The sequence below is a fragment of the Schistocerca gregaria genome, chromosome 7 (assembly GCF_023897955.1).
Source record: "Schistocerca gregaria isolate iqSchGreg1 chromosome 7, iqSchGreg1.2, whole genome shotgun sequence".
In the NCBI taxonomy this organism is placed as follows: Eukaryota; Metazoa; Arthropoda; class Insecta; order Orthoptera; family Acrididae; genus Schistocerca; species Schistocerca gregaria.
Window position 1 is genome coordinate 331,355,605 of NC_064926.1, and position 18,082 is coordinate 331,373,686.

Genomic DNA, 18,082 nt, shown 5'->3' on the forward strand with positions numbered 1-18,082 from the left:
TAGATAGCGTGTCTCTTTCCCTTGTTATGTCAATAATGAAGAACCAATTTCCTTTTACTTGATTAACTGTCACAATTGTCCTTACCGCTTGAAGTTTAGTCACTAATTTCTTTCAGTAACATCTCAGCAGTAAAATTAATAAGAAACTTTTATTTTTCATCTAATTCATGTAAATATGGACTCGGTTTCTTCCCTCAAGTCAGGAGTCTCCTTTCAACATGGTTGACCAAAACGTTGTGTTCAGAGTTCATGTTAATGTGGGGGGGGGGGGGGAGATTCGAAAGTAGCAAATTTTTCTGTGCGGGAAGTAAGCTTCATCCGCTACGACCACATGTGAGGAAGAGAAGGGCGAGGCTGAAGGGAACAGAAGTGGAGGCTGATGCGTCCTGGCCTGCTGCCGGGGCCCAGAGTTTTTTTGTACGCCTCTTGCGACCCAGCGCAACGGGAACAGAGAGTGCCAGCTGTGTACGTGACACGCGCTTTTCTGTCGCCAGTAGCTTTTGCTTTGACCATGCAGCTGTTATAAAAACCTTGAATTTCACTCAATACTGTAACTAAAACGATGCCTGATAGACGAAAAATTGTTTCGACTTCTCTTGTGTGTCTGAGCTGGTACCAGACTGGTCGTAGACTCAGCTCCATATTGTTCGATCGGAGTGAAAAAGAGACGCTTGCAGATGTAAAAGTTATTTTTGAGGATTGAGATGACAAATGAACATATCTGCAGGACACAGGACGTCAACACTTGACAGGTGAGACACAACTTGCCAAGTGAGAAAATATCTTCTAGTAATAACTCTCTTGGCGTTCATGTGTGCCTTCCTACCTTGGGAACTAAGGGCGGTACGCAACGATTGAAAAAAAAATTGTTGCAAAATAATTTGATTGGCCAGAAGAACATAAGCTGGTCATTTGCGTGCATGCTCACGCTCAGGGAAAGATACCTTCAGAACGCTAGGGGAGAGGTCGTCCTGGTGTGGAAGTGTTGACTTACAAGCATCCCCTTGAGTGCGAGGTCGCAAGTTCAATCTTTAGTAAGGCTCATTTGAAAGTGCTGTGTTAAGAATTACGACAGGAAAAGTATTAGCTGCTAATGCCTCCCCACTTGCTTCGGGACGGCGACAGAAAATGTGTGTCCGGGAGGTGCCGAGATCAATCTTCTATGGCATTGTTGTGTTACACTTAACTTGCAACATGAACACGGAATGAAAAATGGCGTGCCACAGTGATCACGATCGAGATCGGAGGTGAAGTCCTTGGGAATTCGTACAGGACGTCCAGCTAGGTATCCACCCTTAAGGAATGCATATAGAATCATATTGGTGTAACAGGGCGATGAGAACTGATGGAATGCGAAAGTATGCAACTGAATGTGTAACAGTATATCATGGAGATTATCGTGAAACTGGCTATCCTTTAAGGCGTAGTTGCAGATAACGCGATGATATGTTTTATAGGCACGGAAGAAACAAACATCCTGCCAATTATGATTAAAATATTTGTTATAAACTGCCTGTATTACACGTTAATATACAAATAGAAATAAGATATCAGATCACCTGAAGTTTGTTCTTGTACTAATTTACTTATTTTATTTTGTGCTCTCATGTTCTCGCCAGGTTGATTAAAATATTTGCCCTTATATCGACTTTAATACAAGTCGTTGATCTAGTGAGAATTAAAGGAATATTAAAGAAATAAGCGTATCACAGGATACCAATCAAAAATGCAACTCCATCCGGCAAGACACTTATTGGTCTTGGGTTTGTACTGTAGCAGGACAATGATCCCAAACATGCTACTAAATTGTGCAGAGGGTATGTCAATAGAACAGGGAAATGTGGAGAACTGAAGAATATGGCTGGGTCAAGTCATTCATCTGGCTTAAATCCCGTCTCTTTTGGAATGAACTTGAAAAACACTATAAAATCTCATCTCCAGAATGCCAGGAGTTTGTGCAGCTGTTCTGAGGACAAAGGGTGAATACTTTGAACAGGCTAAAATCTAAACCATACTGTATTGTACTTAATCATAAAGAGAAAAAAATATTGATTTTGTTGGTCTGCTTAGTTCGTACAATAAAAACTGACGAAAAAGAGCCGCAACGCCGAGAAGTAATTAATGTAGAGTAATGGAATTTCGGGAATACATTTGTCTAGGTAACATATTTGAATAAAATCACGGATTAATGTAAGCGGGAAATAAGCCATTGCAAACATGAAATGATGGTACAATAATAACCGGTGTAACCGACAGAACGTTGAATGCAAGCATGGAAACGTGCATGCATTGTGTTGTACAGGTGCTGGTTGTCAGTTTGTGGGATGGAGGTCCATGCCTGTTGCCTTTAGTCAGTCAATAAAGGAACGGTTAATGCTGTTTGTAGATGATGCCGGAGTTGATGTCCCGTATGTCCGAGATGTGATCGACTGAAGATAGATCTGGTGATCGACCAGGTCAGGGCAACATGTCGAAACTCTGTGCAGCATGTTGGATTACAAAAGCGGTATATGGGCTAACGTTGTACCTTTGGAAAACGCCCCCTGGAATGCTGTTCAACAGGTCGAATCACCAGACTGACGTGCAAATTTGGGGTCAGAGAATGTGGGATAACTACGAGAGTGCACCTGCTGACATACGAAAACGCACCTCAGACCATGACTCCACGTGTAAGTCCAGTTTGTGTCTACCACACAAACAGGTTGGTTGCAGGTTCACAGCTGACTTCCTCCTTCTAAGCAACACAAGGCCGTCATTGTTACCGAGGCAGAACCAGCTTTCATCCCAAAACACAACAGACCTCCACCCTGCCCTCCAATGAACTCTCGCTTGACACCACTAAAGTCGCTAATGGAGGTGGTTTGGGGTCAATCGAACGCACGCTACAGGGCGTCTGGCTCGATGCTGTCCTTGAAGTAACTGATTTGTAAGAGTTCGTTGTGTCACTGTGGTGCCAACTGCTGCTCACATTGCTGCTGCAGATGCAGTACGATGCGCCAGACCCATACACCGAAAACGATGGTCTTCGCTCTCGGTAGTGCCACGTGGCTAACGGAAGGCCAGTCTCCTTGCGACTGTACATTTCCGTGAGAATCGCTGGCAGCAATCATGTACAGTGGCTACATTCCTGCCAAGACTTTTTGCAAAATATCGCAGAAGAAACATCCAGCTTCTCGTAGCCCTATAACACGACCTCGTTCAAATGGCTCATATAGCTCTGACCACTATGGGACTTCATATTTGAGGTCATCAGTCCCCTAGAACTTGGAACTACGTATACCTAACTAACCTAAGGACATCACACCCATGCATGCCCAAGGCAGTATTCGAACCTGCGACCGTAGCGGTCGCGCGGTTCCAGACTGAAGCAACTAGTACCGCTCGGCCACAACGGTCGGCACTTCGTTCAAACTCAGTGAAGTGTTGATAATGCCGTCTTCGTCGCCTTAAAGGCTTTCTTGACTAACATCAACTCTCCACGTCGAGTCTCCAAGGTAATAACCGTTACAGCCTGTATTTGAAGCACACCTGATTTGCATCGTCATAGTTATGCTAGCTGCGCCATTCTTATGCGACTGACTCGAAATTTGAATAGACATCGTCGTTCATATGTATAAACAAGCCTACCAACTTTCGTTTACATCACACAACTCCTCCTTGGTGTTGCTCAGTGTAGTTTTTATCATGGGTGATCAAAACTTTTGACCGTTAGTGTACTTTTTGAACTGCAGAGCCGCGCGGGATTCGGCGGTGTAGGGCGCTGCAGTCATGGACTGTGCGGCTGATCCCGGCGGAAGTTCGAGTCCTCCCTCGGGCAGGGGTGTGTGTGTTTGTCCTTAGGATAATTTAGGTTAAATAGTGTGTAAGCTTAGGTACTGATGACCTTAGCAGTTAAGTCCCATAAGATTTCACACACATTTCACACACATTTTTTTTTGTTGAACTTTAGATTTTCAAGTAGTGAAGAACTTTGTTAAAACTCAGTGAGGTACATATTTTGACTATTAGGACGCTAATGATAGACGTTTCATCTCGAATGGCACTGAATTATCCTCCGAACGTCCAGGAGTGGTATCGTGGAAAAGATGGCCGTTAGCTATATTATTCCACTCCTAAAAAGGGAACCTTCGCATCTCACCCCCCTCAGATTTATTTATAAGTTGACACAGTGGATAGGCCTCGAAAAACTGAACACAGATCAATCGAGAAAACAGGAAGAAGTTGTGTGAAACTATGAAAAAAATAAGCAAAATATACAAACTGAGTAGTCCGTGCGCAGGATAGGCAACATCGAGGATAATATGTGCTCAGGAGCGCCGTGGTCCCGTGGTTAGCGTGAGCAGCTGCGGAACGAGAGGTCCTTGGTTCAAGTTTTCCCAAGATTGAATAGTTTAATTTTTTATTTTCAGACAATTATCAAAGTTCAGGGGATTCTTTGATGACACTGACCATTATTTAATCTGCAGTGAAATTGGGATTGTGTGGCCGAAAGTGCAGGAGGTCAGGTCCATATGTAGGAGGATAAGAGTGGAGAAACTTCAGGATAAGGAAATCAGGCACAAGTACATAACAGCGATCTCAGAAAGGTACCAGTTAGTTGAATGTAGTCAATTACAGTCATTGGAAAAGGAATGGACAAGGTACAGGGACACAGTACTAGAAGTGGCTAAAGAATGTCTTGGAACAGTAGCGTGTAAAAGTAGGATGAAGCAAACAGCTTGGTGGAACGACACAGTGAAGGCAGCCTGTAAAAGGAAAAAGAAGGCGTATCAAAAATGGCTACATACTAGAACTCAGGTAGACAGAGATAGTTAATTGAAGAAAGAAACAAAGCCAAACAGATAATTGCAGCATTCAAGAAGAAATCTTGGGAAGACTTTGGAAACAGTTTGGGGACTATGGATCAATCTGCTGGAAAACCATTCTGGAGTGTAATTAGCAGTCTTCGAAAGGGAGGTAAGAAGGAAATGACAAGTATTTTGGACAGGACAGGAAAACTGCTGGTGAATCCTGTGGATGCCTTGGGCAAATGGAGGGAATATTTTGAAGAGTTGCTCAATGTAGGTGAAAATACGATCAGCAATGTTTCAGATTTCGAGGTAGAATGGGATAGGAATGATGATGGAAATAGGATCACATTTGAGGAAGTGGAGAAAATGGTCGATAGATTGCAGTGCAATAAAGCAGCTGGGATGGATGAAATTAAGTCGGAACTCATCAAATACAGTGGAACGTCAGGTCTTAAATGGCTACATGGGATAATTGAAATGGCCTGGGAGTCGGGACAGGTTCCATCAGGCTGGACAAAAGCAGTAATCACACCAACCTTTAAACATGGAAACAGAAAAGGTTGTAACAACTGCAGAGGTATCTCTTTAATCAGCGTTGTGGGTAAAATCTTCTCAGGTATTGTTGAAAGGAAAGTGCGAGTATTAGTTGAGGACCAATTGGATGAAAATCAGTGTGGGTTTAGGCCTCTTAGAGGTTCTCAGGGCCAGATCCTTAGCTTACGGCAAATAATGGAGAAGTGGTTTGAGTGGAACAGGGAACTGTATCCATGCTTTATAGATCTAGAAAAGTCATATGACCGGGTTCCTAGGAGGAAGTTATTGTCTGTTGTACGAGATTATGGAATAGGAGGCAAACTTTTGCAAGCAATTAAAGGTCTTTACATGGATAGTCAGGCAGCAGTTAGACTTGACGGTAAATTGAGTTCATGGTTCAGAGTAGTTTCAGGGGTAAGACAAGGCTGCAACCTGTCTCCACTGTTGTTCATATTATTTATGGATCATATGTTGAAAACAATAGACTGGCTGGGTGAGATCAAGATATGTGAACACAAAATAAGCAGTCTAGCATATGCGGATGACTCAGTTGTGATGGCAGATTCGATTGAAAGTTTTCAAGGTAATATTTCAGAGCTAGATCAGAAATGTAAGGACTATGGTATGAAGATTAGCATCTCCGAAACGAAAGTAATGTCAGTGGGAAAGAAATATAAACGGATTGAGTGCCAAATAGGAGGAACAAAGTTAGAACAGGTGGACGGTTTCAAGTACTTAGGATGCATATTCTCACAGGATGGCAACATAGTGAAAGAACTGGAAGCGAGGTGTAGCAAAGCTAATGCAGTGAGCGCTCAGCTACGATCTACTCTCTTCTGCAAGAAGGAGGTCAGTACCAAGACTAAGTTATCTGTGTACCGTTCAATCTTTCGACCAATTTTGTTGTATGGGAGTGAAAGCTGGGTGGATTCAGGTTACCTTATCAACAAAGGTTGAGGTTACGGATATGAAAGTATCTAGGATGATTGCAGGTACTAGTAGATAGGAAGAATGGCAGGAGGGTGTCCAAAATGAGGAAATCAAAGAAAAACTGGGAATGAACTCTATAGATGTAGCAGTCAGGATGAACAGGCTTAGATGGTGGGGTCATGTTACACGCATGGGAGAAGCAAGGTTACCCAAGAGACTCATGGGTTCAGCAGTAGAGGGTAGGAGGAGTCGGGGCAGACCAAGGAGAAGGTACCTGGATTCGGTTAAGAATGATTTTGAAGTAATAGGTTTAACATCAGAAGAGGCACCAATGTTAGCACTGAATAGGGGATCATGGAAGAATTTTATAAAGGGGCTATGCTCCAGACTGAACGCCGAAAGGCATAATCAGTCTTAAATGATGATGATGATGATCAAAGTTCAGGCATTCACACATAATCAACTTCGCTCTCCAAAATTCCAGAACATGTTCAGCTTTGCTTGGACATATGCAGGATTTGACAGTCTACAGACAGAAAAATTTGAAAACGTTAAAAACATATGTTTTGACAGAGCACAGGAAAAACTGTGCGACTGTGAAACTGTTGCATTCATTTGTTGCAGTTTATGTCACAAACTCATATGTTTTCATCACTTTTTTGGGAGTGATTATCATATCCACAAGAAAACCTAAATCGGACAAGGTAGAAGAATCTTTTTACCCATTCGCCAAGTGTACAAGTTAGGTGGGTCGAGAACATATTCCTGTCATTTGACGCACATGCCGTCACCAGTGTAGTATAGAATATTTAATGTAGAGGAATCGGTTGACCTATGACCAGGCGATCAAATGTTTTCGGTTCCCATTGGAGAGGCACGTCCTTTCGTCGACTAATCGCACGGTTTTGCGGTGCGGTCGCAAAACACAGACACTGAACTTATTACAGTGAACAGAGACGTCAATAAACGAACGGACAGATCATAACGTTGCGAAAATAAAGAAAGTAAACTTTTCACTCGATGGAAGACTTGATCCAAGGACCTCTCGTTCCGCAGCTGCTCACGCTAACCACGGGACCAAGGCGCTCCTGAGCTCACAATATCCTTGATGTTGCGTATCCTGCACATGGACTACTCAGTTTGTATATTTTGTTTATTTTTCCATAGTTGCACACAACTTCTTCCTGTTTTCTCGATTGATCTGTGTTCAGTTTTTCAAGGCCTATACACTGTGCCAACTTAAAACTAAATCTGAGGTGGGTGCGATGGGGAGGTTCCCTTGTAAGTAGCGGAAACACCACACTTACGTTCTAACAGCACCGCTCCCAAATCCTCTATTTACTACACAAATTTCCCATTTAAGTGCAAATTAAATATGATAATTAATAAACGTCATAACAATAAAAACCCAGTCACCGAGACACTTGGTAAACCCATAAAAATCAAAGTAGTCCATATGGACTACCCTTAGTTAACAGAAACTCGACTTTACCGTACACGAGCGTCAGTGTTACAAACGAATAGGGCTTCCTTTCCCAGACTGTACTCACCACGCGCGACTCAGCCACGTACTCCTCGTGGAACTGGAGGCCGAACTTGCACTTCTGCATCGTGTAGTGCACCAGGTAGGCGCTGTACGTGAGTCTGCCCAGCGGCTGGAAGGGCCGCCAAGACAGCGCTGACGACGCGAACCCTGCAACACGGCTCCGTGTCAGCGCCAGCGCCTCTGCGCGTTTCAGATACTACACAGCTGCGTCCTCACAGCGTGTCATCGCAGCTAGAAGCGGCAACGTGGTGGGCTCAACACACAAAAATCGCCTTCTTGCGTTATAACAAGATATAGAAGAGATCACCTAAAAATAAGCTTCTAACTTATAGAATTACATTTCCCTTGAGATATACTGAGTCTCGCCTTTATCTTAGATACTATCCGTGAAGAAATGAGTTAAAATTTATCCCACGGTCGGGGCTTGAATCCAGGTCTTCTGCTTACAAGGCAGATGTTGCTTACAAAACACTCGTTCGACCTATGCTTGAGTATTGCTCACCAGTGTGGGATCAGTACCAGGTCGGGTTGACGGAGGAGATAGAGAAGATCCAAAGGAGAGCGGCGCGTTTCGTCACAAGGTTATTTGGTAAGCGTGATAGCGTTACGGAGATGTTTAGCAAACTCAAGTGGCAGACTCTGCAAGAGAGGCGCTCTGCATCGCGGTGTAGCTTGCTGTCCAGGTTTCGAGAGGGTGCGTTTCTGGATGAGATATCGAATATATTGCTTCCTCCTACTTATGCCTCCCGAGGAGATCACGATTGTAAAATTAGAGAGATTCGAGAGCACACGGAGGGCTTCCGGCAGTCGTTCTTCCCGCCAACCATACGCGTCTGGAACAGGAAATGGAGGTAATGACAGTGGCACGTACAGTGCCCTCCGCCACACACCGTTGTGCGGCTTGTGGAGTACAAATGTACATGTAGAAATGTAGTAGATGTAGATGTGTTAGTCCCTACACCACCTGGCTCAGTGGCTAATACAGGTGCACAGACTACCCTATTCCAATGCCCACCTTATCACATACTTTAAACACGCCAGAAACAAGGTAGCTAGACTACAGCATCAAAATACTGCCGATGTAAAAGGGAAAGGAAAATAGGAAATTGGTGGTAAGTTCCTATGGGACAAAACTGCTGAGGTCATCGGTCCCTAGGCTTACACACTACTTACTCTAACTTATAACTTACACTAAGGACAACACACACATCCGTGCCCAAGCAAGGGAGGACTCGAACCTCCGTCGGGAGGGGGGGGGGGGGGGAGGGAGGAGGGAGTGGAATTGCTCGCCTACCCCGCGCAAGGGAAAGGACTAGGGTAGTCCTCGCACCTGTGTTACCCACAATGTAGTGAGTAAGACATCCGCCTAGTAAGCAGGGGATCTGGGTTCGAGCCCCCAGTCTGTGTACAGATTTTAATTCATTTCTTCAGCTTCTGGGCTACTAACTCATGTCAGTAGGCGAACGACTTATGATTTCTCTCCACATTAAACTGTCGTCCCTCCTCCTCTCTTTCAATCACTCTATTTGCATCTCCCCCTCCCCACTCGCTCTCTGTCTCACACACCAGCAAAATAATTCAAATGTCAGCAACAATTTGAAATCTCGTGCTGTTCCTCAAACAAAATGCAACGAAGCAAACATCACATATCTATAATACCATATGAAATGGCGGCAGAAACGTCGTATTTTGCTGATAAAATACATCAAATTCGACTGTAAGAGGTGCAAACGGCAGCAACAAAAGGGACAAGTATTTTCACACGCCAAAATAAGGTAACTAGACAACAGCATCAAAAACTGTAACTGACATCCCAAATAACGCAATGTAATAGAGAGATTTTAAATCTGAAATGGAGGAAATCAGAAAAATAGAAAAGGTTTCGTTGTTTGCAGATGACAAAGCCACATGATTACCAATACGCGAATACATATATGACAGCATCGTGTGAGGTATGTGAACAACTGTGTAACTATGTTAGTTCCGAATTGGTATCCTAGTCTTAATTTTCAGCACAGGAACTTTTAATACCTCAAAAGTGTGACATGTGTCTTTAGCTGTATATGTAAACTAACGTAAAATTCGACGCTTATCTATTGTTCTTTTAAGCCAAAATTCATATAACTTCAAGAGATATTAACATTAATGATAATTATCAGATAGAAAATAAATAAAACCCGTTGGAGATAGCACAGAAAGCACTGAAACACGTTTGCCTGAAACAAAACCTAACCAAACGGTATCTTGCGTAGCCTCCTCAGTTTTTAATTGTATGTAGCATATAACCTGGATTCCAATTTCTAGATCAGGGAATAAACCCGCTGTCGTGATTGTGTCATATACCTTACTCCATGTGCGTTTCTGCATGTTGCCAGTAGGTGGAAGCTTGTGCTTTAAAAAAAGGTGTTTATCGCTGCGTCAGCACGTCTTCGAGAAATAAATATAATTTCCATTTGTTTTTAATAATTTTGAATTAAATTGTGTTTAGAACATGCTGTAATATACCAACATATCCTACAGTATGGAATACGTGAGAGAAGTAGAAAAATATGGAAGTAAATCACGAAATACAGCGATATATTTCACTGGAACTAGCTTCAGCAACGATCTGACTTTCACATTTCAGAGGTATTGTTTTCATACTTTTTAGGTATTTAATAGTGAGTTTTCAGCATATGGCACATATTTTAGTTAATTTCTAACATAAATAATATTCTCTTTGAAAAAGTTGTAAAATTTTGATGAATCACACCACTTTTTTTAAATTTAGTATATTAATCTTATTTTCTCCCAAGAACACTGCATTGACAAGCATTATACACTTATGATTCATAAAAATCTTTCAAATCTGAAGAGCATGAGACGAAATTTCTCTCCAGTTTATGAGCAACGTACGAGGTGCATTCAAGTTGTAAGGCCTCCGATTTTTTTTCCAATTAACTGCTCACCCGAAATCGACGAAACTGGCGTTACTTCTCGACGTAATCGCCCTGCAGACGTACACATTTTTCACAACGCTGACGCCATGATTCCATGGCAGCGGTGAAGGCTTCTTTAGGAGTCTGTTTTGACCATTGGAAAATCGCTGAGGCAATAGCAGCACGGCTGGTGAATGTGCGGCCACGGAGAGTGTCTTTATTGTTGGAAAAAGCCAAAAGTCACTAGGAGCCAGGTCAGGTGAGTAGAGAGCATGACGAATCACTTCAAAGATTTTATCACTAAGAAACTGTTGCGTAACGTTAGTTCGATGTGCAGGTGCGTTGTCATGGTGATACAGCACACGCGCAGCCCTTCCCGGACGTTTTTGTTGCAGTGCAGGAAGGAATTTGTTCTTCAAAACATTTTCGTAGGATGCACCTGTTACCGTAGTGCACTTTGGAACGCAATGGGTAAGGATTACGCCTGCACTGTCCCGGAACATACACACCATCATTTTTTCAGCACTGGCGATTACCGAAATTTTTTTGGTGGCGGTGAATTTGTGTGCTTCCATTGAGCTGACTGGCGCTTTGTTTCTGGATTGAAAAATGGCATCCACGTCTCATCCATTGTCACAACCGACGAAAAGAAAGTCCCATTCTTGCTGTCGTTGCGCGTCAACATTGCTTGGCAACATGCCACACAGGCAGCCATGTGGTCGTCCGTCAGCATTCGTGGCACCCACCTGGATGACAATTTTCGCATTTTCAGGTCGTCATGCAGGATTGTGTGCACAGAACCCACAGAAATGCCAACTCTGGAGGCGATCTGTTCAACAGTCATTCGGCGATCCCCCAAAACAATTCTCTCCACTTTCTCGATCATGTCATCAGACTGGCTTGTGCGAGCCCGAGGTTGTTTCGGTTTGTTGTCACACGAAGTTTTGCCTTCATTAAACTGTCGCACCCACGAACGCACTTTCGACACATCCATAACTCCCATCACCACATGTCTCCTTCAACTGTCGATGAATTTCAAATGGTTTCACACCACGCAAATTCAGGAAACGAATGATTGCACGCTGTTCAAGTAAGGAAAACGTCACCATTTTAAGTATTCAAAACTGTTCTCATTCTCGCCGCTGGCGGTAAAATTCCATCTGCCGTACGGTGCTGCCATCTCTGGGAGGTATTGACAATGAACGCGGCCTCATTTTAAAATAATGCACATGTTTCTATCTCTTTCCAGTCCGGAGAAAAAAAATCGGAGGCCTTAGTACTTGAATGGACCTCGTATTAAAGCGTGTGTGGGCTTCGATTCAGGGATGGGGAGGGGGGGATAGGTTATCAAAGAATAAGCCTTGTGAAGCTAAAAGAACTAACTTTACTGTGAAATAAAAAACATCAATAGCCAAAATAAAGGCGGTCTGTTCTGAAACCCACAAATACGAAGTCAAAATTTGCTGCTTGCTAACATTCAGTGTTGTGTTGCTCTACTCCATATGTGCACTGATTTATTTTGCTTTGTCAGATAAAAATTTTGTAGTTCCGCACTTCTGCGAGTGATAGTAAATTGAATTGTATGTGTGTGTAGCGGTAACAGGTATTCAGGTTTTTAGTGCCATTTTTCAAGAGCTCGTTTTCGAAATGTTACAGTTTGATTCTGTAGGCCTTAAATGACTTTCGATTGGGACTACATGTTCATGTTCATTAAACTGGTGGTACCATTTAAATAACTACAAAAAATGCTTCAAATGGCTCTGAGCACTGTGGGACATAACATCTGAGGTCATCAGTCCCCTAGAACTTCTTAAACCTAACTAACCTGAGGACATCAAACACATCCATGCCCGAGGCAGGATTCGAATCTGCGACCGTAGCCGTCGTGCGGTTCCAGACTGAAGTTCCTAGAACCGCTCGGCCAATCCGGCCGGCTGAAGAACTTCGTTGTGAAACAGTATTTAAAGAACTCTTCAAAATAGGCAGCCAAAATCAGGTTTAGTAGTTCAGTACCTCATGAAGCAGAACCATGGTAAAATAACATCACATCGAATTTGTATGTCATATCCTTTGACAGTATTTATTAACGAAATGCGCTGAATACTTTGAAGTCAAGAGCCCAGTTAGACAGCGCTGTATTTGTAATAACGTAATAATTCGATTCCAGGTTAGCAGTCACAGATATTTGAATAACTGTAATATCTTCGACCGTAAAAGTTAACATTTTGTGGCACAATAATTTTGTGATATACTCGAACAGTCTTATTCTTAGATGAAAACAAGTGAGATTTGCACATTTGCTCTGTGAATAAATCGAGATGTAAGAGAAAGAGTTCTTACAGCCGACGCCCGACGCAGAGGCGAAGAAGACGAGGGCGATGCCGACGCCGTAGGTGAGCCGGAAGAAGGCCTGGTAGACAGCGGCGATCGTGGGGCTGTCCAGCCAGTCGTCCTGGTAGAAGGGGTACGGCGACACCAGCGTCGCCATCGGCAGAGTCAGCGGCACCACCCAGCACAGCGCCACAGCCCACTGCGGAACACACAGCTCACTCTCACCTCACACACTGGATCTCACGCCGACCGACATCTGCCTCAAAACATCCTTCATCCCTCAGTCCGACATCTACCTCAAAACATCATTCATGACCTAGTTCAGGATCACTGCCCAGCATGGAACTCACATAAACGACAAACACTGTCATGTTACACAACACTACCACATGCAGCCCAACATCTACAACAACAGATCATATACCACATAGCAAGGCTACAACCCACTGCAGGACATACAAAAACTCTGAACATTATCGCGTTACACTGTAATACCTAATACAGTCCAATATCTTCCATCCTTCATCAGCCAGCTCAGAACCAGCACTGGCTGTGGAACAACTACAAGCACTAGACTCTCTCATGTCACCCACCAATGCCACTTGCTGCCCTATACCTCTTACAATCGCTCATTTACCACCCAGCTGAGGATCACTACACACTGCATAACACACAAATTTTGGTCGCTGATCTTGTAAGGTGTCAGGCAAATCCAACACCTTACATGAAAACCCTGACATGATAAGCAAATCCAGTAGTATGTCACATAGCTCCGAATAAATCGTGACATTAAATTAACCAAAGTAATACGAGTAACGAGTAAGCAAATGGAATACCACAGACTAACACAAGAATGCCTAAATGCATGTCGTACCTTCCCACAGTGAGGCAGACGCAGTTCCGAGGGCAGAAACGAGAACAGAAGCCGAGAGCAGAACCGTGTTAAGCTAGAAGGCCCTACGATAAGGGGGGGCTGGACACCCACGCCGCCAGACTACCTGTACGACTACACAACCCGCACGTTTTAGCGTGAGGCTTTTTCGCGTCTCAGGTACGTCAAGGACCACCCCCAGCCCCTGTTAAAAGCTAGAGCCCTCCAGAAAAGCAGTATAGATCTCACGATAACACAAAAAGGGCCACTACCACCCGCAAGTTTTAGCGTGAGACTTTTTCGCGTGTCTGTTACATTAGGACAATCCTCCAGCCCATGTTAAAAGATAGAGCCCTCCAGAAGAACAGTATAGATCTCACGATAACGCTAAAAGGACCACACTAGCTGCAGGTTTTAGCGTGAGACTTTTTAGCGTCTCTGTTACGTTGCAAACTTTAAAAACATTGCCCCACCACGAAAAGTATAACGTTTCTCATTGGATATACAGAATTTTTGTAGGCGGAGCTTAAGGTTAACATTGAGACCCTGTTTGGTCAGATGAAAACATAGCTAGATAGTTTTTTTTAACTAACTTCGGTAAATTGTAGTAAGGAGATGTTAGAGAAGAGTTGGTTCCGAGACGGCGAGCTGGATGGCTGCTGCGCCGGCCGCTGCCGCCCTGACGCTGCTTAAACACCGACAAGGTAATGAACGCACTCGATGCCGCATTTTTGAGCGCATAAGGCTTCACTCAGAACTGCAGAAGTCTCATCTGTTACACCCCCTTTTTGCTTAATACTAGTGCCGATCGTTAATTAAAACTCATGGTGTTCACATTTGCCACTTCAGGAAAAGATCTGAAACGCGATGATTTTTCTTTTATATAGTTATTGAGAAGCCACATCAGCCACTGTAATTTACGACAAGTTAAATAAGTAATTAAAGATAATTGAGGGTCACTGTGGACCATTTTTATAGTTTTCTCTTTTGTGAAACTTAAATTAAACCTAGATTATAGATGTGATATGGCATAGGTCATCCTTCGATTGATTGTAGAACTTGGAAACTCATTTAGGGAATATTCGTTCACATTTTTGTTGAAAGCAGTTGGTTTTTACCATCCTGTATTAAAACATTTCCCTTTATCAATAGTGCAATTTATAAACGATGTTTTGTGAGTAGAATAAAATTTCCAGTGGTAAACTTAACTGCTTTTTCGACTAAAAATAGGAAAGCCTTGAACCCTTTCCACTAAATTTAGTTAGCATTAAGATTCTTTTACAGGGAGTGCAGTGGAGCTGACGCTGAGATCATTTAGTATTTGGTTATATCATCGCTAGTCTCACTGAACTCTTCTGAATTCTACATGTCATGTGTGGTCTGGCGTCTCCTTACCAGCAACAGGTCCCAGGTTCAAACTAGTAAATTCCCTGAAAAAACAACCTCAGAGCGTCGTTGCGCGAAAGTGGTAGGGAGACACGATATAGAACAATCAGACACCACCATGAATGTTTAGAATCTCATACGCCAGTAAGAAAATGCTTCCTAACGTTTCCCACAATACATCCTTCATCACATAGCCTAACATCTCACTCATTAGGTCTTTCATGATCCAACTCAGGACCACTGTGTACTGCAGGCAAACATTGAGCAATCTCATTTTGTGTACCAACATCACTTGCAGCCCAAATCTCCTACACTAGTTCGTTAGTGCATATAAATCTCAGCTGAGGACCAACACTGACTGCAGGACACGCACAAATGTTGGTCACTGATCTGATACACCAGTACCAAAAGACCCCAACATCTCCCACAATACAACATTCTTCAATCAGCCCAATTTCACACTCAAAACACCCTTTATGACCCAAAACAGGACTACTGCCTACAGCAGAGTACACAAATACACTGAAAACTCTGTTTACACAGCAATACCATATACAGCGCAGCAGCTGCTACACTAGATCATTTACCATACAGCTGAGGGCCACCATTTACTGCAGAACATACAAAAACTCTCAACATTCTCGTTTTATTCAGTAATACCACATACAGCCCAATATCTTCCATCCCCCATTAGCCAGCTCAGAACCACCATGGCTATAGGAAACACACTAATGTTGGTCACTGATCTGATAAACCGGTACCGCTGGCCAGGGTGACCGAACGGTTCTAGGCGCTACAGTCAGAAACCGCGCGACCGCTATGGTCGCAGGTTCGAATCCCGCCTCGGGCATGGATGTGCGTGATGTCCTTAGGTTAGTTAGGTTTAAGTAGTTCTAAGTTCAGATATCATGAGTGACAGAGAAGATGTAGTAGGAGGTGAATTCAGATCCAGACACACCAGTGAGTAAAAATTCTCCACATCTACAGCAACTTTAGCTTTGCGTTTCTTGTCCACATTTTCTCGAAAACCTCATCATCCATCGATCACATCATCACCCATGGAACACTCATTGTCGACGGCATACGTTGAGTAGAACCTTCCTCCTCCCATACCAATGGTGTTACAGTTACCTGAAAAAATGGTTCAAATGGCTCTGAGCACTATGGGTCTTAATATCTGAGGTCATCAGTCCCCTAGAACTTCGAAATACTTAAATCTAACTAACCTAAGGACATCACACACATCCATGCCCGAGACAGGATTCGAACCTGCGAGTGTAGCAGCCGCGTGGTTCCGGACTGAGGCGCCTAGAACCGCTCGGCCACCGGGACCGGCTACAATTACCTCACTTAAAATGATCACTTAACGGAAGATAGTAAAAACCAATCCACCTGTCCCCGCTATGAATACCACTACCGCCTGAAACAATGCCCTTACAATCTCCTATATTCAGTACCAGTAACTAATACTATCCAATAAATTCCTGTAAAGATAAGGCTAAACCTCTCCCACGATCTTGAATTTATGGTCCCTGTTCACCCTATTAACACTCACACCATTCGGACAAAGCCTTATGATCCTCACCAGTAGCGGAAGACATGGCCCACTTAGTCACAGCAGTTCTACGAAACATCTACTCCTTTGAACATCCTCTAACAAAACCAATGGCTGCTCCTCCCAGCTTCCATCTCAATTGTACCGCAAACTTTTCCTAAAACCAATTTGTTTTCACATACCTAAATACACTTGTGTAACCTCTCTCCACATGACCACTCACAGTGCGTCAGATCCCTCTGCAGACAATCCCTTTTATAGAATCAACAGTTCTCGGATTTCCAGCCACTTCAAGTGATTAAAACTGCTCGAGCTTTCGCTCGAGCACTGCTTGGCGATTGTCGAGTGGTATGACTGTCAGTGGGCTGCTGGTACGCCAGATGTTTTGACACCTGCTGCGTCTTTAACTGGTCTCAGTAATTGATGGACTTTTTTTGGAGGCCTGAAGATCATTTGATCTTTTGTATTTTCAGCTGGCGGCTTATCTTGCATCGTGGAAGAATAATATCAGACGCTGGTAAACTACCCCATAAGCTGAACCACCTATGCAAGATCCTCAGGAAAACCCGCTATAGCGCTCATTAAATAAATGAAGTGATTCCGAGCCAGAATCACAATAACAACACTGACGAGGATCAGTTAAAGAAACTTGCTTTCTTGTCGTTCTGTGGTTCCGAGTCGTCTGCTGAAAAAACAGAAGATCAGAATGATCTCAGGGCCTCCGACAAAAATCGGTCAATTACTGAGATCAGTTAAAAACGCAGCAGGTCTCAGGACACATGAGGCCCACGCGACACCTTGCGAGTGCGGCCAGTCTTGCGTCGGACAAACAGCACACACTGTAGAACGACGCAGGAAGTAGCATGGAAGGTTTTATCGTCTACGCTATTCCGAGAAATCCACTTTGGCTAAGCTTGCTTTAGAGAACAAACACCGGGCATAATTTACGAAACATCTGTGATGGCTCGCACTAACGGCTTCTGGGGTCGAGTAATTAAAGAACCCAGAATGATTAGTACACCAGGGAGGTGGCATCAATATTGACGGTGCCCTCTCCATGTACACTAATATTCATAATGCCCATGGCCTTCCTGCTACTGAACAACGCCCTACGGTTTCCAAACCAACAACCTCCTTCCTAGTCGCCATGACCAACTATATCCTCACCCACAATTACTTCTCCTTTGAAGGCATTACCTACAAACAAATCTGGGGTATGGC

General features: G+C 43.5%; 1 protein-coding gene across 1 annotated transcript in view; it reads right to left on the minus strand.

The window, feature by feature from the left end:
• Positions 1 to 18,082, minus strand: part of LOC126281516 (nose resistant to fluoxetine protein 6-like) — a 281,119-nt gene that overhangs the window by 20,396 nt on the left and 242,641 nt on the right. The window contains exons 11-12 of the mRNA XM_049980555.1: positions 13,059 to 13,248; positions 7,805 to 7,947 (exon numbers count right to left, since the gene is read on the minus strand). Of these exons, the coding sequence (XP_049836512.1) occupies positions 7,805 to 7,947; positions 13,059 to 13,248 (333 nt within the window). The remainder of the gene's footprint in view (positions 1 to 7,804; positions 7,948 to 13,058; positions 13,249 to 18,082) is intronic.